Source organism: Pelodiscus sinensis, chromosome 2 (genome assembly GCF_049634645.1).
Source record: "Pelodiscus sinensis isolate JC-2024 chromosome 2, ASM4963464v1, whole genome shotgun sequence".
NCBI lineage: Eukaryota > Metazoa > Chordata > Testudines > Trionychidae > Pelodiscus > Pelodiscus sinensis.
Genome location: NC_134712.1, coordinates 146,716,792 through 146,743,329, shown reverse-complemented (window position 1 = coordinate 146,743,329; position 26,538 = coordinate 146,716,792). Strand labels below are relative to the sequence as shown.

Below are 26,538 nucleotides of genomic sequence, written 5' to 3'. Positions count from 1 at the left end.
GTTAATATAACCCAGTCACTGTCCATCATTAATCAATATCAAACAAGATTGGAGCCATCACTGTCCACAGGAAAGTTTGGGGCAACCTCCTCACGCTCCATTCGTTGAGGTAAAAAATATCGGTTAATTAAATAATTGAGTAACCTCATGAATTCATATTGATTAGTCAACTACTCTATAGTACCAGGAGGCAGAGCCAGCAGCCAGTGTGCTTTGGCCCCACTCCCAAGTTGCCCTCTGCCACTCCTTGCTGCTGCCTCTGTATCAGAGGCAGCAGTGTGGGGTGCCAGGCAGGAGTTGGTCTACGAGGGGAGCCAATTTAAAAACCAGCTCCCCTCACGGACTGGCTGCCTATCACCCCATGCTGCTGCCTGATACAGAGCATAGCTCTGAATACACTTTAAATGCAGAGCCGTAGCAGTGGTAGGTCCCAGACTCGTCGGAAGCCAGGACTTAGCCAGCTGGCCAGCCTGCTAAAAAATTTACTTGGTGGGGAGGAAATGTATGTAGTCGATAGCATTAACCTATAAGCTTTTGCTTATCAGTTAATTGACTACATGATGACATACCTACTTTGGGGGCCCTTAAAGGGCCAGGCGGGTTATCGGCGGACCTAGCACAAGCAGTGGGGGGGTGGACCCATTCCTATACTCGCTGGCAGCAACAGGAAATGGAGTGACCCAGCCCCAGCCTGCTTCACTCCCCAGCTCTCAACCACATTACTTAGGGGAGGGAGCTTAGGAAAAGGGGTGGGACTTCCCCCGCACTCACCAGTGGTGGTAGGAAACAGTGAAATGGCTGTGAGCTGCTGGAGTGGAACCAACTAGGGTCACATAGCTCTGCTTCCCACTGCCATCAGTGACTGAGGAGTTGGGCCCAACATCTGTTGCTGGCACTTCACTGGTCTTCTGGGCCATGTTGCCCAGGGGAAGAGGTGGAATGGGGACAAGGAGAGGGCAGATCTGTACCAGGGCAGAGTTGTACCAGGGCAGAGCAGGCACAGGAAGATAGGCGGCAGGGTGGGAGTTGGGGGAAGTGGTGGAGTGGGGACAGAACAGGGGTGAAAAGAGTCAGGGTGAGAGTGGAGCCTGGAGCAGAGGGGTGATGGCTTGAGCCTCCAATTTCCAGAAATAGACTTCTAGATTCTGGAGGTCCTCAGTTAATGCTTTCTTAATGTCATGGAGATTTGATACTTCAATTATCACAGCAAGATCGTCTGCATATCCAAATTTTCATGATTTAGTTGCAGCCACATAACTTATGGTTCACTTAAGATTTTACTTCATTTGACTCTATGCTTTCTTTTACATATAGTGCCATTTCTCCACCAGCATAACCTATTCTGTCCTTTTGATATATTTTGTATCCTGGTATCATCTTGTCCCATTATGTTCATTCCACCAAGTTTCAAGCTTCTGTAATGCCTATATCAGTATCCGCTTTTAAAATGAGGCATTCTAGTTCATCCATTTTAGGCATTATTTTACATTTTAGGCATTATACTAGAATTTGTGTATAAGCACTTAAAAACGTTATCAATTTTTAGCTGCCATTATGTAATATAACTGAATGGGTTTCTTTCATTCGAGATGTTAAGTAGCAGTTAATTAACAAATCAAGTAGTCAATGGAATTTCCATCAACTACTTGATTAGTCAATAAGGGAGGGGGGGCTCACTACCCCCACTGTGGCTCTGCAGTTTAAATGGAGTAGGAGCCGGGCGCATAGGCAGCCCAGCTCTTATTATATTTAAACTGCAGAGATTCTGTCATGGCTCCTTCCCCACTCTGGCACGATAAATGCAGAAGTGGGGGCCAGCAAAAGTACCCCAAAACCTTATCTACCAGGCTTTGGTATAAAACTTCCCCCAAAAATCTTAAAGTCCTAGATTTTGGGGATAAAATCCGCTGCCACCACCCCAATAATGCTAAAGAAACCAGGGAGAGACTACTTGGGAAATCTCACCCCTAGAATACAAACCAGGACACAAAAATTAATCAATACCAGGTTAATAAAAAGACAAGAGAAAAAACTTATCACCACCACAATATTCCTGTTGCAAGCATAATGACTAGATGGAAAAGTCAAAGTAATATACTCATGGAGGGGAAACCCCAGATGCAGTGGGGTTAGCTCCCAGAGGCGGTGTGAGCTAGGACTGAGCAGTCACAGCTCACTCCGACCCCAGTTTAAATGTAGTAAGAGCCCAGAGGGCTCTTACTACATTTAAACTGCAGAGCCACTGCACAGCCACAGTAGGATTAACTGCCAGAGGCAGCACAAGCCAGGACTAAGCAGTCCCGGCTTGCGCCAACTCTGGGACCGCTGTGGCTCTGCCTCCCCTCCACTCCCCACCACACCGTGGAGATGGTGCTGGGGGGAACTGGCTTTTAAGCTAGCTCGCCAGCACCGGCTCCTGCTCCCCAACTTTGCTGCCTCTGATACAGAGGCAGCAAAGAGAGGGGAGGGGGCCAAGCAGTTGAGTAGTGACTCTACTACCCAATAAGTCTAGGTTTATTGGGTAGTTGACTACTTACATCCCTATTTTTCATTTGACCGTTTCTCATCAGATCTTACCCATGTTTTTTTATCATCTCTTCCTTACTAGGACACAGAGAATCTCCATTAATAAATCCTCTCCTAAGGACATTTCTGTCCAAACCACGTGCTCCTCTGCAAGTATCCTCTATGACCTTTTTAATTTTACATGCCAGCAATCCAACTCCATTTTGGTTTAGGTCAGGGGATGGCAACCTTTGGCTCTCAGTCCATCTGGGTAAATACACTGGCACAATTTATGAGGAAAAGTTGAAGGAATTGGGTTTATTTAAGTCTGCAGAAGAGAAGAAAGGTGTGGGGAAGGCTCCGATAGCAGCAAGAATGGAACTAGGGAATTATCAGTGGTGGCAGGTGACAGAACAAGGAGCAATGGTTTCAAGTTGCAATGATGGAGATCTAGGTTGGATATTAGGATAAAACTATTTCACTAAAAGGGTGGTGAAGTACTGGAATGTGTTACCTAAGCAGGTGATGAAATCTCCATCCTGGGGGCTGTGTCTACACTGGCCACTTATTCCGGAAAATCAGCCGCTTTTCCGGAATAACTTGCCAGCTGTCTACACTAGCCCCTTGAATTTCCGGAAAAGCACTGACGATCTACTGTAAAATCATCAGTCTTTTCCGAAAAAACTATGTTGCTCCCATTCAGGCAAAAGTCCTTTTCTGGAAAACTGTTCCAGAAAAGGGCCAGTGTAGACAGCACAGATTTCTTTTTCGCAAAAAAGCCCTGATCGCGAAAATGACCATCGGGGCTTTTTTGCGGAAAAGCGCGTCTACATTGGCACGGACGCTTTTCCGGAAAACGTGCTTTTCCGGAAAAGCATCCTGCCAATGTAGACGCGCTTTTCCCGGAAATACTTATAACGGAAAACTGTTCCATTTTAAGCATTTCCGGAAAATCATGCCAGTGTAGACGTAGCCTAGGGGTTTTTAGGGCCAGACTTGACAAAGCCCTGGCTGGAATAAAGACTATTTCTCCTTTGAGCAGTGGGGGTTGGACTAGATGACTCCCTGAGGTCCCCTCTAACCCTAATCTTCTATGATCTAATCCATTTTTCCTCAAACTGGACCAAACCAATGACTTTGAAAGAGCAAAAGATTTGTTTGAAATGAGCTGCCATTTGAGGTGTAGCCAGATGTGTCTTTCAACTGAGCTTTTCTGCATTGGAGTCATGGCTCCTCAGAGAACTGCTGAAGAATCCAAAATACCCCATGTGACCTCTACCCAAAATCCCTATGTGAGGTTCAGCTGCCCAAGAACAGGCTGGGCACAATTCATTCTCTGAAGACAGAAGCTAGTAAAAGCTGCCTCACATAGAGAATACCACTTTGAGTTAGTCCTGTGTTTATGGGGCAGCTATGCCTTGTGTGAGTGTGGACAAATTTGGCAGCGAATTTTTGCAATACTGGATTCAGATGGCTGAAATCACCAAATTGATTTTTATTCAGTCCTAGTAGGAGGAAAAGAGAGTAGAGATCATTCACCACTACTCAAAAATCATTAGAACTGGCAAAGAAATAGTTGTGAGAAAAGCACACAACCGCTGAACCACTGCCATTGAGTCAGAAGAGTTGGCAGCAAAGCCACAAAGAGGCCATGGCTAGCACTACTTCTTTGAACTGCCTTCAGAAACTGCAGACAACAGAGAAATACTCCATATGAATAGGAACTGTGGGAGATGCTGGGCTAAAGAAATTATCTCAACATACTGCTAAGCAACTTTGATCCAAGAGGTCTTGCAAGCTGAACAGTATAAGAGAAGGTAGTCAGTACGTGAACGAGAGAGATCCCAAGAACACATATGTGTTTCAGTAAGCAGTGCTGATACAATAGGAAACATTTTCCCCAAAGTATCAAAAATAAACCAATGCCCCATAGTGCTGCTAGGGATACATACTACTAGAAATACTGTCTTTTGAGAACACAATGCTGAAGTCTATCACTTCTAGGTATGTATAATTCCATGTCATTTTCTAAACCATACAATCATGGTATTTTAGCCAAATTCTAGCTCAAATACTTATGCCTGACTAAATGGCCCCCATAGCATCAAACAGATATAGTATCCTTAACTTCCAATCCTATAATGTGGTTATGTACTATTAAACTATTATTATTGACTTTAATCCCAGATATGGTTGCATGTCAGTGTTAGGCAAAGTGACTAATGCATTAAGTAGGCATATCAATCAAAAATTGGTCTAGTGTTTTGGGATCTTTCAAGACGAAAGATACATTATAACTTCATATACTAGCTCAGGAAAGAGACAGGCATGCAAGCAACTGAATCTACTGATTATCTTGTAACAGAAACAAAGCCCTGTCTAGAATACAAACTGGTGTATCAAAACATTACAAACATCTGTCAAGAGGGCACAAGTTAAGGCAAAAAAGACCGAATGAAGCAAGATACTGCTATCTTTTAAATGATACTGTTGAGGTTCTTCCTGACCTCCCCAAGAAGAACATCCATATATCTAGTATGAAATGCATCCTAAAATACTCAAGGAGCTGATAGAGGAGGTATCTGAGCCGCCAGCTATCATCTTTGGAAAATCATGGGAGACAGGAGAGATTCCAGAAGACTGGAAAAGGGCAAATATAGTGCCCATTTATAAAAAAGGGAAATAAAAACAACCCAGGAAACTACAGACCAGTTAGTTTAACTTCTGTGCCAGCGAAGATAATGGATCAAGTAATTAAGGAAATCCTCTATAAACACTTGGAAGGTGGCAAGATGATAGGGAACAGCCAGTATGGATTTGAAAAGAACAAATCATATCAAACCAATCTGATAGCTTTCTTTGATAGGATAAAGAGTCTAGTGGATAAGGGAAAAACGGTGGATGTGGTATACCTAGACTTTAGTAAGGAGTTTGATATGGTCTCGCATAATATTCTTTTCAATAAACTAGGAAAATACAAATTAGATGGGGCAACTATAAGGTGGGTGTATAACTGGCTGGATAACCGTACTCAGAGAGTAGTTATTAATGGTTCACAATCCTGTTGGAAAGGTATAATAAGTGGGGTTCCACAGGGGTCTGTTTTGGGACCAGCTCTGTTTAATATCTTCATCAACTATTGAGATATTGGCATAGAAAGTACGCTTATTAAGTTTGCAGATAATACCAAGCTGGGAGGGGTTGCAACTGCTCTGGAGTATAGGGTCATAATTCAAAATGATCTGGACAAATTGGAGAAATGGTCTGAGGTAAACAGGATGAAGTTTAATAAAGACATATGCAAAGTGCTCCACTTAAGAAGGAACAATCAGTTTCATACATACAGAATGGGAAGCAACTGTCTAGAAAGGAGTACGGCAGAAAGGAATCTAGGGGTTATAGTAGACCACAAGTTAAATATGAGTCAGCAGCGTGATGCTGTTGCAAAGAAAGCAAACATGATTCTGGGATGCACTAACTGGTGTGTCGTGAGCAAGACACGAGAAGTCATTCTTTCGCTCTACTCTGCGCTGGTTAGGCCTCAGCTGGAGTATTATGTCCAGTTGTGGGCACCGCATTTCAAGAAAGATGTGGAGAAATTGGAGAGGGTCTAGAGAAGAGCAACAAGAAAGGTCTAGAGAACATGACCTATGGAGGAAGGCTGAAAGAACTGGGGTGCTTTAGTTTAGAAAAGAGAAGATTGAGGGGGGACATGATAGTTGTTTTCAGGTATCTAAAAGGGTGTCACATAAGGAAAAGGGAGAAAACTTGTTCATCTTGGCCTCTGAGGATAGAACAAGAAGCAATGGGCTTAAAGTACAGCAAAGGAGGTTTAGGTTGGACATTAGGAAAAAGTTCCTAACTGTCAGGGTAGTCAAAACACTGAAATAAATTGCCCACAGAGGTTCTGGAATCCCCATCTCTGGACATATTTAAGAGTAGGTTAGATAAATGTTTATCAGGGATGGTCTAGACAGTATTTGGTCCTGCCATGAGGGCAGGGGGCTGGACTTGATGACCTCTCGAGGTCTCTTCCAGTCCTACTATTCTATGATCCTCCATTTCATGTTTCCTAGTTATGGCATGCAGAAGTACCAAGAAGTCCCCAATATCAGAGCTCAGATTAACCACATCATATATGTGTGATGGACCTATTAATTAAAAACACTGATCTCACTGAATCAAAGACACCTCATTACTTCTTGACCCAAAAATTACTCTATAGAACTTGCTACAGTTATAGTGGGTTCAGAGCAGCTCATATACAACTACTGCTCTGCCATCACTATCCACTGAAAAGCTAACAGGCATAATAGATATTTAACCTGCTCCTTATGTTGGCCCATAAAAGTTCTCAACCTGATCCTCAAGCTCTTCCTTCCTACGGTGTTTATTTTAGCCTAATAAACAGCAAAACTCAAAATCAGTGATAATAGGGTCATAGACGATGGTGGAAATTGGGGTCTCTGTGTGCAACAACGATTGGTGGAGTTTGCATGCCCTCGATAAAGAAGTCAAACTTGCTGTTTTGAGGTGGACGTGCCAGCCACTCTAGGTGGTGGTGGACACCTTCGCTGAGGTCGCTGTCTAGGTCGTGACTGGTCAAACGTGCGATTTTGTTGTCTACAAGCCTGATAGTCATACCGTCTCTGATACGGGAAATAACGACGATGACGGAATGGTGGGATGTACATTCCCAGCGTACGGAGTGTTGTTCTTGAGTCTTTGCCAGTATGAAGTACTTCATCGGTTTTTCAGCGAATAATTTTACCCTGTCAAACGGAAGGTCTTCAACCTTGGAGTGTAACTCCTTGGGTACTGCCGCTGTGGCGAGCCAGGACGAACGTCTCATAGACACTGCTGTTGCTACCCCTCTAGCCGCCGTGTCTGCTACATCCATAGCTATCTGGAGATTCGCCTTCAAACACGCATATCCTTCCTTGAGGATTGACCGTAAGAGCTCTTTATCGGCCTCCAATGTTCTTTGGCCCAGGTCTGTAAGTTTCGCGATATTATCGAAACTATGGTTTGCCAACAGAGCTGCATAATTCGCAATGCGAAGAAGTAATGTGGCCGATGAGTATACTTTGCGGCCAAATACGTCCAACTTCTTGGCCTCCTTATCTGCCCCTACATTTTTCAGCTGTGGGTTCTTTGAAGAGTTGCATCGATGACCAAGGAGTTTGGTTGAGGGTGAGTAAAGAGAAATTCTGAATCTTTAGAGGAGACAAAATAACGTTTTTCCGTCGGTTTCGAAGTTGGAGGAGTCGAAGCCGGGGTATGTCAAATTTCTGCTGCTGACTGGAGGATTGCCTCATCAATAGGGAGAGCAACCTTAGATTGTTGCTTAGGGTGTAAATTTCTCCAGAGTTTGAATTGTTTCGTCGGGACATCTGATAGCTGAACGTCCTGAGACTGAGCCACCCTCCTAAAAAGATCCTGAAATTCTTTTGTGTCGTCAGGAGGAGAGGAATCCCCCGCAAACACAGCATTATCTGGGGAGGATGATGAAATATCTTCTGGAGATATAGTGTGCGGGTGATCGTCCATATCCGAGATTTGTCCTTCCTTGGGCTCCGATAGGTGAGCTGAGGCTAAGGGGATCTCCAGACGAGGTGTCACCCTTTGACAATCTTGGACTGGAGGTGATTGTCGTGATTCATGAGGAGTCTGGCAGCAGCATAGATGAGAACGAGAGTGAGGTCTCCCATATTCGTAGGATGATCGGTGACTCCTGTAATCAAAGTGCTCAGGGGACGATCGCCGTGAGGAATATCTGCTAACATACCCCCTATGATAAGATCTAGGAGAGGAGTAACTTGGTGAGCGAGATCTATATGATGATCCCCAAAGATAATAGGGATACCGGTCGCGATGACCAGAATGACGAGACCTCGATCTCCATCGCGGGGAGGGCATTGTTTGGCTGTGAGACGCCGAGCAATCTCTGACCCTCGTTGAATGACACGGTGAAAACGAAGGTTCAGGTGATGGTGAAATCGAGTGTCTCGGCATTGACTTCCTAGCAGCCTTTGTAGGGACTTTAGAGGCAGGAGCAGCCTCCCTCCCTTCTACTGATAAGTAACAGGGGGAGGGGGGAGGGGATTGACCCTCCGTTATGTGCACAGTGCTATCATGCTGCTGCGCTAGGATCCTGCATGGCACAGCAGCCAGCTGCTGAGACTGCCAATGGAGTTTGATTTCCCGGTGCCAACTCGGCACGGTGAGGGGCGCTCTGTTGTCGGGCCCGTTCGTGCTGCTTCCCAGTGCCGTCTGTCAATGCTGATTCCGGTGCCGACTGCAGCGCCGGCTTGTCATGGCTTATTGGAGCCGCTTGCGGTGCTGCTAGAGTTTGCGGCTGCGCAGTCCGTAGCGGCTCAAGCACCTCTGGCGGTGCTGATCGCTCCCGGTGTGCCGGGCACTTAGAGGGGTGCAGAGCCGGTGCCGATGACGAGCGGCTCAGAGGTGCAGGCATTACCGGCAGCGTCTGGTGTCTTTTCTCTGGCTGTCCCGCCGTCCCTGACATACCAGGCTTGTGTCCCTGACTGACCCAGGGCAGTGAAGTGGATGGAAGAGAGCGCGTAGGAGAAGCTCTCTTCCTCCTTGACACCATTACCGCGGGCGATTGTGATCTCCTTTTCTGTCCTGCGGGAGGTTCTGAGACCTGGTCCTCAGAAGGCTGTAAAGCTTTATCACACAGGAGTAGCTTTAATCGCATGTCTCTCTCCCTGCGTGCCCTCGGTGTCAATTTCGCACAATGGGCGCATTTCTGTGGCACATGTGATTCTCCTAGGCATCTGACACAAGCTTCGTGCCCGTCAGATGCAGGCATGGCATCTTTACATTGAGCACACCGTTTAAACCTGGGTGACCCGGGCATGATGCTCGCTCAGTGTAACTATATACAAGTAATCTAATAAAACTAAGAATAGTAACTATAGAAAAATATGTATTTTTTTAAATTCAACAATTAACTACTACCTAACTATATTAACCAGAGTTAACTATCTATGATCCTTTTCTTTTTTTTTTTTTTTTTTAGAAACGGCTTCTCTGAGGAGATAAACAGCGCTCCGCCAGTAACCACAGGCGGTTGAGAGGAACTGATGGGGGGGGCCGGACCACGAGACGTTGAAAAGGCGCGAACGCCACACGCTGCTCTCAGTCATGCGCGGTCCGGCCCAGCTACGGCTCTGGAAATCTCCGACTAGCGGCGCCAGGTTGGGACCCGACACCTTGAGTGGAGCACCCAAGGGAACCACTCAAAGAAGAATCAGTGTTTCCTGTAAGCTATGTGCTTGGGTTTCCCCCTCCCCCAGGAGAGATGTAGGTGCACCCAGCTGATTAGCAGAGCATGCAGAACTGTGTGTTTCTACTGGGAGTGCACATCCACACATGCCTCAGTGCACAAAGTTTATTCTGTACATGAATAGGAAAAAATAGAGTAACAGTGACCATCATGGGTCCATGTCTCTAAAGTTGTGACCCAGCATCTTTTCGTAATTTTAACAGCCTTATGTCAAACAAAAACTAAGAATCCAAAATACAAAAAGCCAATTTCCAAGCTCTCTCTGTTAAAAGTTCTCACTTGAAAGTTCCCAGGCTGATCACTCAGCTTCCTCTCCTGCTATCTCCATGAAAGATCCACAGCTAAGCTGGGAAGGATGAGATTTTTACTGGTAAATGTCAGTAAATGTTTATTTCACCACACACGAACCAATGAAAAAATATTTCCATTGATAAATACTGAAATTTATAGATAAGCAAAGTAAGAAAAAATACTGCTTACGAACTCCGTTTCATTTCAAGATACTTATATGTTTTAACATGTGACACTGACAATTTGTGTTTTAATGGTTATTGAGTTTTAACTTTTTTAATTTCATCATCTACTGTCTGACCTCCCCTATTTTCTGCCCTTTACATTTACCTACTTTGAAAATTTAACTTGGAAAAATAGGGGGGAAGCTTAAAAGTAAACAATATTATTTTAAAAATAAATTTGAATTCCACCAATCCTATCAACATGTTATAAAAAGCCTAACTGGGAAGCTAACAAGGCCCATTGCCAAACAAACCCCACTTCTTAAACCCCAATAGGTCCTGAACCACTTGGTGAAAATAGACATCTCAAAACTTCTCTTTTGGTGCCAGATTAGAGACAGTATGTTGTCAGTCCAAAAAAGTATTTTCACTGAAACTGACAGAATACTTCCCATCAAATTTACTTCATTCCAGTCAATGATAGAAAAACAGAGCTTCAAGTTAACAGCGTCATAGTGCTGACTGGTAAGCTGTTTAATTACAAGTTATGTTGCCTAAAAGTTATTTTTTCCAGTTGTCTTTCAATTTTCCTTTACCCTCAACCAAAACAAACATTCTGCCTGTCCAATTCTATTTTCATATTTCTAAAGCAATAATGACAATTATTTTCATTAATATGAATTAAATCTTGTTTGAAATGTCTGTCCAATAATAAATGTCTGTTTTAAAAGTGAAACTCAAATTTGGTTAGACATAGAAATGAAAAGAAAAGAAAACTTAATTATCACTTAAAATTTCCATGCTAAAATGTCACAGCTGAATCATTATTTTACATTTAATTAGCATTTATCACATTTTTGGCACAATCATAACAGATTGCCCTTGGACCAAAGCCAGAATAATTTTGTTTCAGAATATTATACAAGTAAATGGACAAAGAGAAAAGTCTGTACATTTTAAACTGGTATCAGAATTAAGCTTCAAGAAAGCATTTTGTTGCAAGTTTATTTTGTATTTGATCAAATGCCCACCCTGAATAAATTAAGCTAAAGCTATGCAGAAGGATGATTTTAGATACTGGAACTAACCATCAGCAGAATTCAAGATACACAAACTATTCAGTGGCATATTTTCAAACCAATGTCTAATGGCAGAATACACACAAATGGGAGGAAAGGGGATTGGCAAGCACAAAATGTTCATTGTTGTTGTACATTATTTACATTTTTATTCAATATACTGTGTATTTTTGTTCAGCATCTCCCCAGTTTTTAACCACTAGCATAAGTGAAATACTTAAAATTAGGAAAGGGTTCACACAAATTACTATTTTATTCATATCCTATTATTTTAATCCCTCTCATTTTCTTCCTTTCTTTCACTTCACTTGTTCCTTCACCTTTTCTTTTACTCCAATTCCACCCTTCAAAGGAAATTATGGACCAGAAACTCCTTTCTGGAAGTTAGCATATTATTTCAATCTTAGAAAATTTCTCTTTTTCAGAGAAGTAAAGATATGCCCATCTTTCTCCCACACTGACACATAGATACTATACAAATATGAAGGAAAAAAAAGCAGTGAACCAAATTATTCACTGTCCACTAAGTGGAGTCACACAAGAAGAGAATTTAGCCCACTGTATTCATTATATAAATGAAAGCTAATATTGAACAGGAGATATAATAAAGGAAGGAGAGAAAATATTTTATTATAAAACAGAATAAGTAACACAAAGAATCCAGACACTGAACCAATATTAATTTTCATTTTATGGTAACATCTTTCTCAGATATTGATAACAAAATGGGACCAGGTTATAGTTTCCAAGATACTATGTGAGATAACTGTGTTGGCAAGCAGAACTCTATCCAGTATCACATTTCTGCAGAGTGAAGAAAATGAGAAATTTTCAGGTGATGGGGCAGGCAATGAAGCTTGCCTTCTAAAGCTAAGTCAGCATCCCCCGGAGCACCTTACTTTACCAGACAGACTCTTGTCAGGTGCTGCTCCCTCTCTCTGAAGTAAACAGATTTGACAGGGCAATATTAACAGTGGTTTGAGTTGTTGGAGGAGCTGCTTACAAGAAGAGATCTTTATTATTATGGCTTGGCTAAACTTGCAGAGTTGGATATGAAAAACAGTACTGATTCAATGCCTCCAGAAAAAGCATCCACAGAGCGTAGTTTTAAAAAAAATTCCAAACAAAAAACCTACACCACATCTAGACAAAGAGGGTACAGAATGAATGCAGTCTGCATATGCATATTACTCAGAAGGGCAGTAAGAAGGAAAAATGGTACAGCTGAAATTACATTATAATGTATTAGAGAACAGCTATTTGAGTTACAGTTACAAATTACTAAAAAATACACATGCACATTTACACAGTACATTGCAGTGCTCTTCTAATGATTTAGAGTGGTTCTGAAACACTGTAAGATAACATTATTAATTACTATTATTGTTTATAACAACAAAAATTAGAGCTAAGTAAGCAACTATACGTTAGAGGACAAATGTAGAAAGGTTTCTTGGGCTGACTGATAAGGACACATAAGGCCTATGTTAGAACAACTTTATTTTCTTGAAAAAGCGACGAGGAGTCCTATGGCACCTCATAGACTAACTGAAGTGTAGGAGCATAAGCTTTCGTGGGCAAAGACCCACTTCGTCAGATGCATGTCAGATGCATAGGAAGGCGAAATAACACTCCAAATGACAGCAGTGTTCTAGTTCTTTTCTCAGAGCTCTATTAACAAAATTCAACACTAAAGCCAAAATAACCCAAAACAGTCTCAGTGTCCCTCAGGATTTTTTGTTAAGCCTTTCACACATGGGATTAATAGTCCCTAAAGCTCTTCTTTCCAGGGCTCCCCAGCCCTACATAACCATGATTCCCCACAATTACCTCCTAATCCCTTTAGGTGTCTATTTCAAACCTTACCCATGACAGATGTAGACAGTTCCACTTCCTCCCAGGTCTTTTCCTGGCCCTGGGTTTCTCCCATCTGCCCTCTTTCCCAATGGGAAAGGAAGACATACACAATTTCCAATCGGGCATATGATAGGAGCACTAATGTGACCTACAACTAAGGATCCCAATTTTAAAAGGACCCAGCATCATAATAGCTGCTCTGGGATATATGTATAAGCCTCAAAGCTCTGTTACAGTTCTTTTTTTCTGCAAAAAATCCCTACACATTTACAGTTTCTTACAAAAGGGAACAGTAATGCAAATATAAAATATTTAATTAACATTTTTAAGGCTCCTACTAGTACCTATTACAAATTTTCCTCCTATAGATTTCTTTGGCTTTCATAGCCACAATTTTTTTAAGGTAAAAATATTTATTTTACTAGCAAATGTATCCAGCGTTGCTTGGGTCTGTATGTGATTTTTTTAAATAAATGAAAAATGAACATGCTCTTTATTTCAATGGTTGTATTTTTGGAAAATGAAGGCAGGAGTGAGGATTTCGGGGTAAGGAGAGGCAGGTTGTGGGTGGCTTAGAGCAGAGGTTTGGGAGGTGTGGGGGGCCCTCAAGGCAGGGTACGAGGGCTTTAGGACAGGGGGAAGAAGATGGGAGAGTTTAGTGGGAAGGAGTTGGGGGTGCAGAAGTCATGTCAATGTCCAGTTTCTAAACAGCTACTTTTTTTTTTTTAAACAGTTTATCAACATCAACTCCTGGACCCTTTTCTTGATCAGTATTTTCCAGCTTGTGATTATTTAAGGCAGTGGTCACCCACCAGTAGATCAGGATCTATCAGGAGATCTTGGAGCCTCTGGCAGGGGATCCTGACTGGTTTGGCTGAAGTCTATGAAGTGCTGCACTTCAGTTGCCCCTCCCCCCACTGTCATGCTGCTCCTTCCCAGAGCCTCAGAGCTGCCCCCGGGAGGCTCCTGCTTGTTGTGCAGAGTGGGGGAGACAGAGCCAGGGGGGCATGACATTCCCATCCCATGTACCCCATCTTCACAGAGTGAGGAGGGCGTGGCCTCAGCGAAGGGGTGGGGCAGGGGTACTTGGGTTTGAGGTAAATCCTGGACTGACAAATTCAAAAAGTGATCTTGTGCTTAAAAAGGTTGGAGACCCTTGATTTAAGGACTAGGCAGTTTCCATCTTTTAACAGTGATCTAATCACTACATGTTTTTCTATTACTTTGCATCAGGTTCTTTTACAAAAGTGTCTCTACTTTCTCCCTCTCCCCCTCATAATTTCCGGATTCAGTCTCTTTGCACATGTGACAATGTCTGGGTCCCCCAACCTTATTTCTTCTAAATGTACACCCTTTTTTGCCTATTCCTTCCCCCGGGTCATTAATGTTCTGTATAAGACAGGTGTATCCAAACTGCAGCTTAAAAACCACATGTGGCTCTTTTACAATTAAAGCATGACTTCCTGAGCCGCCATGCACTGCTCCTTCTTCATCTACTAACTAGAGAGGGAGAGAACTCAAGGATTCAACCTCATGAAGTGTGAGGCTAGGGCTTCAGCCCCATGTTGTATGTCTCTCCACTGACTAAAAATTATTGTATGTGGCTCAGAGGATCAGTAAGTTTGGCCATCCTCAGTAGAGAACAAGCAAGACTACTATTCTGGAATCTAGACTTAAGCAGAATTAAAAAACAATAGACTGCCTTTTGCCTAAAATATTCAGAGGAAACCGTCAGATAAATTCATATCAACAACAATTATTGCATGCACATTGTTTCATTTGTTAAACCGTTCATTTCTGTTGTTATGATTTCATTTGATACTGATAGATCAATTCATTTACATGGGAGTAGAAAATATTATGGACATGCAATATATGATCAGCTAAAAATGAAAATTGACTTTCTTCTTGCATTAAGCTGCAACATTTTATTCAGGAGTCTCATCTTTACTCGCAAGGGGGCAATTTTAAATAACTAGCTTGAATAAATGGAAGCAATTATTGTAAGTATAAGTTGCTTGAGGCAATGCGGCAAGATTCCTGCTTTTATATTTAATCTCTCATGATCAAATATAAAGATTAATCTAAACAGTTACACAAAATGGCATCTTTTTAAAATAAACTAGTTTTTTATATGTCGTTCCTTAAATTAATAACTAAATTGTTAAAAATATATTTGGCTTTGTATTTCTAGCATCCCAGGAGTATTTACTAATCCTGCTATGTAGAAGAAACATTAAAAAAAAATCAGAGACCCCAAAACAAGTCCCAAAATATGCTTTGTTATAAACCATTCAGAAGAACTGCCTTTTGGAAAGAACATCTATACAGCCTTCCACTTATTATTCATGACCATACGCAACCAAAGCTATTACTTACAACATAATGCAGTCTAGTTCAGGTTTCCAACTGAACTATTCAACCTCCAAATTATCTTTGTTCTTTATACCAGTGAACTTTATTTCAGTGTGCTAGGTTTCTCCTGCTATATCTCTGGTATGTATATATTTAAACACTAGCTCCTCTTTTTCAGCTTATTTCTTATGAACAGTTTGTGTGTCTAATTGTATCGATAGATGACCAACACTATATGCAGGCTAGTAGTACCAGAAAAGCAAGACCCCCTTTTACACTGTATGAGCAAGATGTCAAAACAGGAAAGAAGGATTAAAAGTGTTAGTCTAGGAGCATTTGTAATTCCATGTGCAAGTTAACGATAAAAGGTAAGGGAGGTGTCAACTGATGTATAAAAATCTACAGAAGCATGTCACTGGTGTCACTCTTTATGGGATGGCAGGGGGGACTTTCTGCTCCCCACCAACCCAACTCAAAGAGGTCCCCACTTCAAGGAAATGTTGATTATACAATGTCGTTGGAAATGGGTCAAGATGGGCATAATTTGAAAGCACTTTCTTCCACAAACACAATGGAATTAAAGATGACAAAACACTATGTACATACTTGCATGGGAGTTTAAAGGTTATTTTAGGCGGGGGGGCTACAGGATTACCACCCTTAATTCTGTGCTGCCTTTAGAGGTGAGCAACTGGAAAGCCATGGCTGTTGGCCAGGCACCCAGCTCAAAGACAACATCCTGGCAGCAGCAGCATAAAAGGGTGGCAATACTATGCCACCCTTACTTCTGCCTTCAGAGATGGGCAGCTGATAACTGGAGGCTTAGCTCTGCAGGCAGCAGCAAAGAAGTAAATATGGAAATGCCATACCATGACATCCATACTTCTATGCTGCTGCTGATGGCAGCTCTGCCTTCAGAGTTGGACTCGCTGCCAACGGCCACCACTCTCCAGTTACCTGGCTTTGAAGGCATATCTACCACCTGCAGCAGTAGGGATGTTAAGTAGAGTTTAATTAGCTAATCGAGTAGTCAATGGAATTTCCATCAATTACTCAATTATAGTTGATGGGGGGGGCACTTGCTACCCCTGCTGCAGCTCTGCAGCTTAAAGGTAGTAGGAGCTGGGCATGCAGGCTCTGGGAACGCTGAGCCCCTGCCTTTTAAAATAGTAAGAGCCACCTGGCTGTTACTACCTTTAAAAAGCAGAGGCACAGCAGTCAGGCCTCTGCCTTCCCTACTCACCCCCGTCATCCCTCCCCCGCAGACACTATACATAAGGCAGGGGGGAACCAAAGCTGTTACAGAGGCAAGGGGGGGGGGGGAGCAAGTAGTCAAATAGTGACTCTACTATCCAATAAGCCTAAGTTTATCGGGTAGTCAACTACTCGACTAGTCACTTATATCCTTATGCAACAGTGCAGAACAAGGGTAGAAGTATTGTGACTCTCTTCTCCTACAGAATAACCTTATGACAGCTCCACACACACACACCTCATTTTTGAGTAAGAACCCTACAATTACAAGACCATATAATTTCATATTTAAAGAGCTGAAACCATGAAATGTGCAATTTTAAAATTCCTATGATGGTGAAATTGACCAAAGTAGACAGTGAATTTGGTAGGGCCCTACTTATAACAGGATAACTGTCTAATTATGTTTCAGATTACTTTAAATAAAAGGAGTACTTCAAGTTTATAGGCAATCAAAGGGCAAAAAAAGAAGTGGGTTCGAAGATACTGATTATCAGCTTTGTTTAGAACGCCCAAGTGCAGGTATGTCCAAAGTCCGGCCCGGGGGCCAATTGCGGCCCGTGTTCCGGTTTAATACGGCCCCACAGATAATTTGGCAATATCTATCTTTTATGGCCCCCAACGAATACATATGTATTGAGATGAATACATTGTAAAATCTCAGTTAATGTCAGTTGGTCTAAATCAGTTATAAATATATTTGGACACAACATGTATACTTGGTGTTATGTTCCTGTTCATATTTTTTGAACTTAAAAGTTGACAGACAACCTTTAGTACCAATAATATGTAATGTACTTTACAATGTTCCTGACATATATTTCAGCTTCCTGGATTTATTTTTCATCTGGCCTTCAGATATGAAAGGCAGAGTGATTTAACACCTGTTTAGATTTGTCATCCATGTGACGAAATGAAAAGTATGCCGTTTGCAATAAACTTTGCATAAAATAGTTAATTTGCATTTAATTTTAATGGTTCAAAGAATGTCAGGCAAAATGGTCGGCCCTCACGCATGTTCACTTAATCAAATCTGGCCCTCTTTGAAAAAAGTTTGGACACCCCTGCCCAAGTGTAATGAAGCACTTGTTAAGATGTTAGCATCCTAGCAGAAATTATTGGAATTAATTCGCAAACTATATGCACGTAGTTACATAACATGCATTACATAGCATAATTAATTACCACCCTAAAGTAATTGATAGCAAAATCTGTTTTCACTTTGATCATGATCATTTTTAGGCACCAGTAGGGAGATGAAAAGTACCAATTAGTAGTAGTTTATGACTTAGAATCATAGAATTATAGAACACTAGAAATGGGATGAAAGGTGAACAAAGACCATACGTATCAAGCAAAACTTTATGACATGGACATTGCAGTTTTGATCCACTCATACTGAACAATGAGGTTGGAGTGCTTAACAAATGCTTCTTGGACAGCTGCCATAATGGGGAATTTAGAATTGTTTATGTAGTCTTTCAAGTAGTTTTATTTTAAAAAAAGCAGACATATTAGACTATTCTGTATGCTGTAATCAGACCTACAGTGTAATTCTTAGTCTTACCGGTGACAATATTTACCATGGTAGAACACTGATATTCTAGATCTATCTGTATGCATGTATTTATATAAAAATCTGGTTAAATATGCTTATTATTCATACACACAAAAATTACTAAAAGTATTAGTTAAAACTGAGATTTCGTAAGTATTTTGATTATAGTCTTCCTGGATCCCGACCTCTTCTCTGACCAGAGATTTGTTTGTATTGCACCTCTGTTTCAGTATATACTAAAGTTAGCTGAAACTTCTCCCCAGAGGATTTGGAACATTGACCATGCCCCAAACATAACCTCTGCTCCAGGTGCTCTGTCTGATGGTCAGCTGAACAGAGCAGTAGCTCAGCTCTTTTGCCATAATTTTTAACTTCCTTTTTCTGGGCACTAATGATTGATCTGTCTTCCTTCACTGAAAAATTTAAGGAAAAAACCTGACAAAGCAGAGGAAGCTTGTTCCTGGAGTTGGATACTTCCCTGAATGGATTTTAGGGATGTCTTTCAAAAGTGCCTAAATAAGTGATAGGGCATACCGCAGTGAAAGTCAGTGGGACTTCTTATGGAAACCATTTTAAAGCACTTGGAAGAGGAAAGTGATCAGGAATAGTCAACACGGATTCACCAAGGCTAAGTTATACTTGACCAACCTGATTGCCTTCTATGATGAGGTAACTGGCTCTGTGGACATGGTGAACTCAGTGAATATGATATACTTTGACTTTAGCAAAGCTTTTGATATGGTCTCCCACAACATTCTTGCCAGCAAGTTAAGGAAGTATGGATTAGATAGACTAAGATGGATAGAAAGCTGGCTATGTTGTAGGGCTCAATGGGTAGTGATCAACGGCTAGATATCTGGTTGGTTTCAATCAGGGGTGCTCCACAGGTCAGTTCTATGGCCGGTTTTGTCCAACACCTTTATTAATGACCTGGCTGAGGGGATGGATAGAACCGTCAACAAGTTTGCAGATGACACTAAGCTAGGGGGAAAGGTAGATAAGACGGAGGGTTAGGGATAGGGTCCAGAGTGACCTGGACAAATTGGAGGATTGGGCCAAAAGAAATCCCATGAGGTTCGACAAGGACAAATGCAGAGTCATGCCCGTGGGATGGAAAAGTCCCAAGCACTGTTACAGGCTGATGACCGACTGGCTAAGCAGCAGTTTGGCAGAAAGGAGCTGGGGTTTACAGCGAATGAGAACCTAGATATGAGTTAACAATGTGCCCATATGCCATTAGCCTTCTTGGCTATATTAGGGTGTATTAAGAGGAGCATTTCTAGCAAATCTAGAGAAGTGATTATTCCCCTTTATTCGGCTCTGGTGAGGCCACATCTGGAGCATTATGTCCAGTTCTGGGCCTCCCACTACAGAAAGGATGTAGACACATTGGAAAAGGTCCAGTGGAGGGCAATGAAAATGATTGGAGGTTGGAGCACATGATCTTTGAGGAAAGGCTGTGGGATTTGGGCTTATTTGGTCTGCAGAAGAGAAGGGCAGGCGGGATGGGGGGGATTTGATAGCAGCCTTTAACTACCTGAAAGGAGGTTTCAAAGAGGATGCAGAGAGGCTGTTGTGACAGATGGCAGAACGAGGAGTAATGGTCTCAAGGTGCAGTGGGGGAGGTCTAAATTGAATATTAGGAAAAACTGTCTCACTTTTGGCCCAATCCTCCAATTTGTCCAGGTCACTCTGGACCCTATCCCTACCCTCCAGTGAAGCACTGGAATGGGTTATCTAGGGAGGTGGTGGAATCTCCATCCTTAGGAGGTTTTTAAGTCCCGGTTTGACAAAGTCTTGGCTAGGATGATTTAGTTGGGGTTGGTCCTGCTTTGGACAGGGGGCTGGACTCGATGACCTCCTGAGGTCTCTTCCAGCCATAGGGTTCTATGATCCTATGACTCGTGCTTCTAACTTTTAGGTACTTTTCTAAAATTCCACCCTACTTGTTTCCTTTTGCTTTCCCTCGACAAGTCTGGCAAAGCTGTCAAAGAACGTGCTCCACCTTCCAGGATACCATCTCAGAAGGCCTAGCAGAGGAATGCTGTCACGACTGCTTCCAGACCAAGAACCTTCAGAAGGGTTGAGGTTCTTTGATTCTCTCATTCTAGTTGGGATAACTCTGCTAAGGCAGTTCAGCCTTCCTCGAGGTCTGGAACTTAGCAAACAGAGCTAACATTATTTGAGAGAAGTCCGAAATTCCCCCTGATTCCTAGGTCCCATACACCTCTTCATGGAAAACTCCAGATTCTTTCTCTCAAATTGATAATGGTCCCTTAAGCAAAAAGTTGAGAATCTTCTCCAATTTTCTCCTTGTACAAAGAGTATTTGGGCTCCAGAGTACACTGCATTTCTTCTCCACCTACATGACAAAGACCGAGAACCCTATAAGTGCTGAGCCCTGAAATGGAGCCCAGTGTAGGAAGTATAAATTATTCCCAAACAGGCACAGAAAGATATGTTATGTGGTGGCTATGTAATAAGAGACAGTTAAATCACAATACACAAATCACAGTTCACTAGTTTAGAATAAAATTTGGTGACCTCAGATCCTTCTAAGATGAACAATAAAGCCAAATTTCAAATCAGTATATTCTTATAGACAGGCACTGAAATTCACAGTGCCACAGAAAGACTACTAATTCCAGCAAACTTTGAGTAAGCATAAGAAAATATTCTGAAGTACTCAGTGTAAGCTTAATATTACTCATCTTTAATAAGGATACTATTTAATTAACAGTGAAATGTGCTCCCAAAAATCTTTCAAAATTAGCACTCTACAACTAATTTCTTCTTCTTTGACAAGCAATAATTACACACAATCATTTGTGTTTAAGAATTTTCCACCAAAGCTGTTACACTCTTCCAAAAATCAGTATGGAAGTATCATATTTTATTACTGCATGCTCACCTTTTTAAGCATTTATTAAAATACTTCCTGAGAGCTACAGAAGAATCTTGCAGTTTAATAGCAATAATATTCTGAGATTTTTTTTAAACTCATGACATGACTTTAGACATCAAAGCATAAGGAAAACGGACAGAGTTCTGATTGTGTTAGCTGTCACATAGAATTAGTGTTGATGTATTACCTCTGTCACAGCCCAGTGGTGTAAAAACTGTTCCAGATCAGTCAGGTAGAGACGGACAGGTGAAAGCTGTGTCTGGCTAATGTGAGGTTTTCCTCTAATGCTCTGAAGGCTAGTCAACTCCTCTTTAGAGAATCCTAGAGATAGTAGGAGAATAAAATAGTTAGGATCATAAAACAAGTTGAGCACTATTCTACTTTATTAGCACCACTGAAAAAAATATTTTATTTGTGCCCACAAGATGTTTGCTATTCCACAATTCTAATAGGTCTCACTTGATATTTCAAAGTAAGTATATGAAAATATGAGTTCTGAATTCAAAAAGTAAAATATTCAAAGTAATTTTAAAATGTAGATTAAGAGGAAAAGCTAAGAAACATCCATTCCAATCTTTGAGTGTAATTTGGTTTTTTAAAAAGTCTGAGGGGCACCTCTATTTTTCACAATGTACAGCTTTACAAAATATGAATAATATGGTTTCTATGGCTGGAAATTTTGTCCAGGCACAAATAGTATGGTATATTTCTCTGTATACCAGGTTTGGAAACTCCTAGCAACTACTGTCTGCTAGCACTATGAAACTAAATATCACACATCTCCACTTTAAATTTAAGAGGCAATTTCTGCATCTGTGTAAAAATTTGAATATTTTAATGTGTTGTCTGCTCACTTTAGTCTGTAAACCCACTGTTCAATGTTATCTATCAATCCTAATTTCCATATACAGGTGTCTGTGCATCATTAGTAATAGATATATTTGTGAATTTATATTAAAGCTCATCAGAGGAGGAAGTCTACTTCACTCTATTGCTATTGTGTGTTTTATCAATTATAAAGTATAAGTTGCATCTCTACAAATTGAGAGCATCTGATCCAGCAACATCCATGAGGACCATAGATATTCCAGGATCAGAGTGTCCTGGCATGCTGTGAAGGGTGGGGGGGCTCTGGGAACCCAACAAGCTTCAGGGAGTGGGGTAGGGAGGGCGGAGCGCAGCATACAGCGGGGGCCCAGCTGAGCTGCATGGGGGGAGGGCCTGGGAGCCAGGAAGCTGCTGCACTACTGGGTGGAGGAGAGGGCAGGAGCTGGGAAGCTCAGCACGTGGCTCAGCTGGGCGGGGGGTGGAGCGGGGAGCCAGCACGTGCCTCAGCTGGGATGCTGGGGGTGATCAGGAGCTGGGGAGCCCAATGCACGGCTCAGCTGTGCTGGAGAGTCGGGAGCCAGTGTACAGCTCTGCTACACAAGGAAGCCAGGAAGCTGATGGGGCAGCAGGACAGGGGGTGGGAACAGCAGCAGGGGGGCCAGAAATGACCTCCCCTGGTCTGGCAAAATCCCTCATTCAGAACCAGTGAGGTCCTAAAGATACCAGACGAAGGAGGTCCAACCTGTACCTAGTACATTTACAAGACCACATAAATTCCCAAACAAGTACATTTAACAGTCCTAGAGGATTTCTAAATATGGCTCCAAATACAACAATTGCAGAATTCCCCCAAAACAAATTAAAAGTGAATTTAAATGGTGAGTAAATACCAATAATTATTAACAGCAATACATGTATGTGGTAATTATTGCAAAAACAAATTACATATACCCAAGTAATTCAGTTAAAATTAACTTTAAGAAAATTCCAAATTCACTGAAGTATGTAAACATAACACTGAGGCTACCCAACTTCACACTATTTGATACTGATGTCATGCTATGACCCATTCAATTATGATTCAAGCATTATAGTTTTTGTGGTCCCAAAAGAAAAGAAACTGATTTTTGACAATATTCATTCCATCCCCCTGTATATTCCCTTATCGTGGTGTTACTACAATAAAAACATTGCTATAAAGTTTTTACCCCTAAATTATTGATAGGTAGATTCCAAATAAACTCCATCCTAATATAGTTTATCTTTAAATTATTCAAAAATAAAAACCATGATAAATAATCCTAAAGGAAATACTAACATGTAATATATCTAATTATTTAAAGATCTGTAGTATCAACCTAAAATCAACCTTATAAAATTTAACTAACTTTTAGGTTCAGATTCACTTAATCATGTAGGCTGTGCCTGTTGAGCTGGGCTTTAAAACTAGTTTGCTTCACCAGAGCAGCTAGAGTATATTTGTAAATTGGGTGATTAATCTGAAAATGACTCATCCTCATCCTCTTTGAACACATAAAAATGGTCATTAGCCTTTCCATAACCTTACCTTCCACTGCAGATGTGTGCATGCTCAAAGCAGAGTTGCCAGAAATTTCTCCCTCTGTGGTACCTGACAGGTAAGTTCTGGGGCCCCCGGTGCCACTTCCCATAGCATAAATATAAAGGGCCCAGCTATCTTGGCCAACTCAAAAAAAAGGGGTACAAGTGGGAGTTGTGGAATGGACATCTCAAACACATCTTGAAGAACTACAGTTATGGAAAGATTAGTAACATTTTTTCCTTCAAGTATCTGCACATGTTCATCCCAGCAGTAGCACAGGATGGTGAGATCGGACTGAAATCGTTTTGGAAATTGCTACAAAGAGTTGGATACATTTATAGAATGATTTGGCCTCTCAATGTAGAATGCTAGAGCTCATCTGATGCCCAGAGCATTGAGATATTGCTCTTTCCTGCTCACATGTGGTTTCAGGTAGAAAATTGGGAGAAAGATTGCCTAATTACTGTGAAACCACCTTTGGGAGAAAGTCAGAGTGAGTAAAGCTGTACCTTGTGTATAATTAGAGTGTAAGTAAACAGTTATTCAGTTGTTTAGTTGACGCTTCTCCATCAGTTAGTGGAGTTTCGTTGTTAAAGAAGACTGTGGATGTCCCTTAAAGAAGACTGTGGATGGCTGCAGGGATAAAAAGGGCAACTCCTCAGACAGGTGGCGTACAACCCAGTCTCCCAATCAGGCAAGTTTTTCTCTAGGAACCATGGTGACGCAGTACTTATCGGTGCCAGAAATTGGTGCTTGGGCTTAGGGGGATTGCACCAGGGCAAGGTATCGCAGAGCCTGGAACTAGATGACAGCTGGAAATTCCATGTCCTCTCCTGCCTGCCAGCTCCAATGCAGACAATCCTTGCAGTGCTGGTGGTACTGAAAACGACAACTGGAAATACCTCGGAATGAAACTCTACTAACTGATGGAGAAGCGTCAACTAAACAACTGAATAACTGTTTACTTACACTCTAATTATACACAATATGAATAAATGAATAAAAATGAAGACATTGAGAACAGCTTGCAAGGAGCAAAGGAGAGCAGTTGGGGTGAATGTCACTAGCAGTAAGAAGAAACTGACGGATATAGGGTCAGTCAGGCCCTTTATACCAGTGCTACAAGCATGCAGCAAGAGGGAGTACCAGAGCTAATCCAACGAGGAACCATGGAGGGAAAAAATTCTGGCAAGTGTGCATGGTGCAGAACGGACATAACCATGCACTCAAAGAAGAATCACTCTTTCCCTCACCCATGGTTTCCTATGGTGCTGCTTTCTGGTATCAGAGAGCTAAGAGCAAGGGTGGGGAACCTAAAGCTTGCACGGATATGGCCCGTGAGGTCGGGACTCCCTCTCAGCTTTGGAGAGCCCGCAGTGATGTTCCAGCCCCCTTACTGTTCCTCCCATGGGGCTGGAGCCCACAAAATCTACTAGCCTGGGTCTGACTAATTTTTCTGTATGTCAGCAGCCCCAACTCAAAAAAAGTTCCCCACCCCTAGCTTAGAGGAACAGTGTGACAGCACCTGGTTATTTGGGAGACAGGATTTTTTTATTATTATTTTAACTTTTTGAAAAAGAATTATGAGCGAACAAGTAAACTCACAGATATTCAATTGCGTAATTTTATGGTCAGGAGTTAAAAGGAAACATATGTATATTATATTTAGTTACCTATGAAAGTCTGGAGGTAAACTAAGCAGGAGGGGGCATGCAGTGAGAGTGAGAGGATGCTGTGCAGACTATCAGGAGAACAGTGGGATGAAGAATCTGCATAGGGATCATAATGGACAAGTCAAGAAAAATGGGGGAATCAAGGGCAATATTGAACAAGGCCAGGAATGTACACTTGGTTAGGAATGTGGAAGAGGTTCATGTGCAACGAAATCTTGTGTTGGTGAAATCAGGACCGTGCACTGGTCTTGGGGACTATAATGGGGAGCCCAATTCCTTTGTGCCACGGCATCAGTGCTCAAAAGGTTGCCAACAACAATATTACTACCTCAGCTACACTGCGCACTCAGGCAACATCGCTGGAGGTAGACATCAGCTCTCAGAAACAGGTTTCCTCCATATCTCCTCAATTTTTAGGCCCCACTCTTCGGATAGTTCTCATCTGTCCTCAATACCATTATTAATCCTTCTCAGACCCACACAGTTCTGTTTCCCTCTGCTCTTCCCCATAACCACACTTTATTCCCAACCCCTCAGTGTTCTACCTTGGCTCCCAACACCAGGAAGCAGCACTGTGTGGACCCATGGGAAGGCATAGAGAAGAGCAATACTATGATCGGGGCAAGGATGTCAGAATAGCAGAAGAAATTTGAAGCATGTTTTACCATTACGATTAATCAAGATCTTAAAAATTTTGAAGAATTTAGCTTTAAGAAAATTCCAAGCACATTGAGAATCCATTTCCAAACAAACTCGAATTTTCAGAAACATGTTCTCTAACTCAAATAGAGTAAATGCAGTAATTTTATCAAAGTTACGCAGTATTCTTCATGTAAAGCAAAGCCTGGAAGTCTGCTTTAAGTGTAAAATGCAGCTCATCATTAACTCCGGAATCATGATTAGAGAATCCAGAACAACATACCTAGAAAAAAAAAAGCACTGAAGCGGGAGGTGCGGCGCTGACTATTTTTATAGGTTGTTTCATTGCATACAACAAGGCATAAAGCACATTGTAGGTTAAAGGCTTTTCAGAGTTTGGGGATCCATGTAGTATGATCAGCTCTAAAAGTGGAGGACAAAAGAAGCTGGGATCTGCATAAGCAATTTCACAAAGGGAAAACTGTAGTGTCCAGTTTCACATGTGTAAAATACCAATTGTGGTTAAGGATGCACAGTACACTAATTTCACACTAATAATT

The 26,538-nt window shown here is 41.8% G+C and overlaps 1 protein-coding gene across 1 annotated transcript in view; it reads right to left on the bottom strand.

Moving 5' to 3' along the window:
• Positions 1–26,538, bottom strand: part of TEX10 (testis expressed 10) — a 124,980-nt gene that overhangs the window by 15,178 nt on the left and 83,264 nt on the right. The window contains exon 11 of the mRNA XM_075921592.1: positions 21,465–21,598. Coding sequence (XP_075777707.1) covers positions 21,465–21,598 — 134 coding nt within the window. The remainder of the gene's footprint in view (positions 1–21,464; positions 21,599–26,538) is intronic.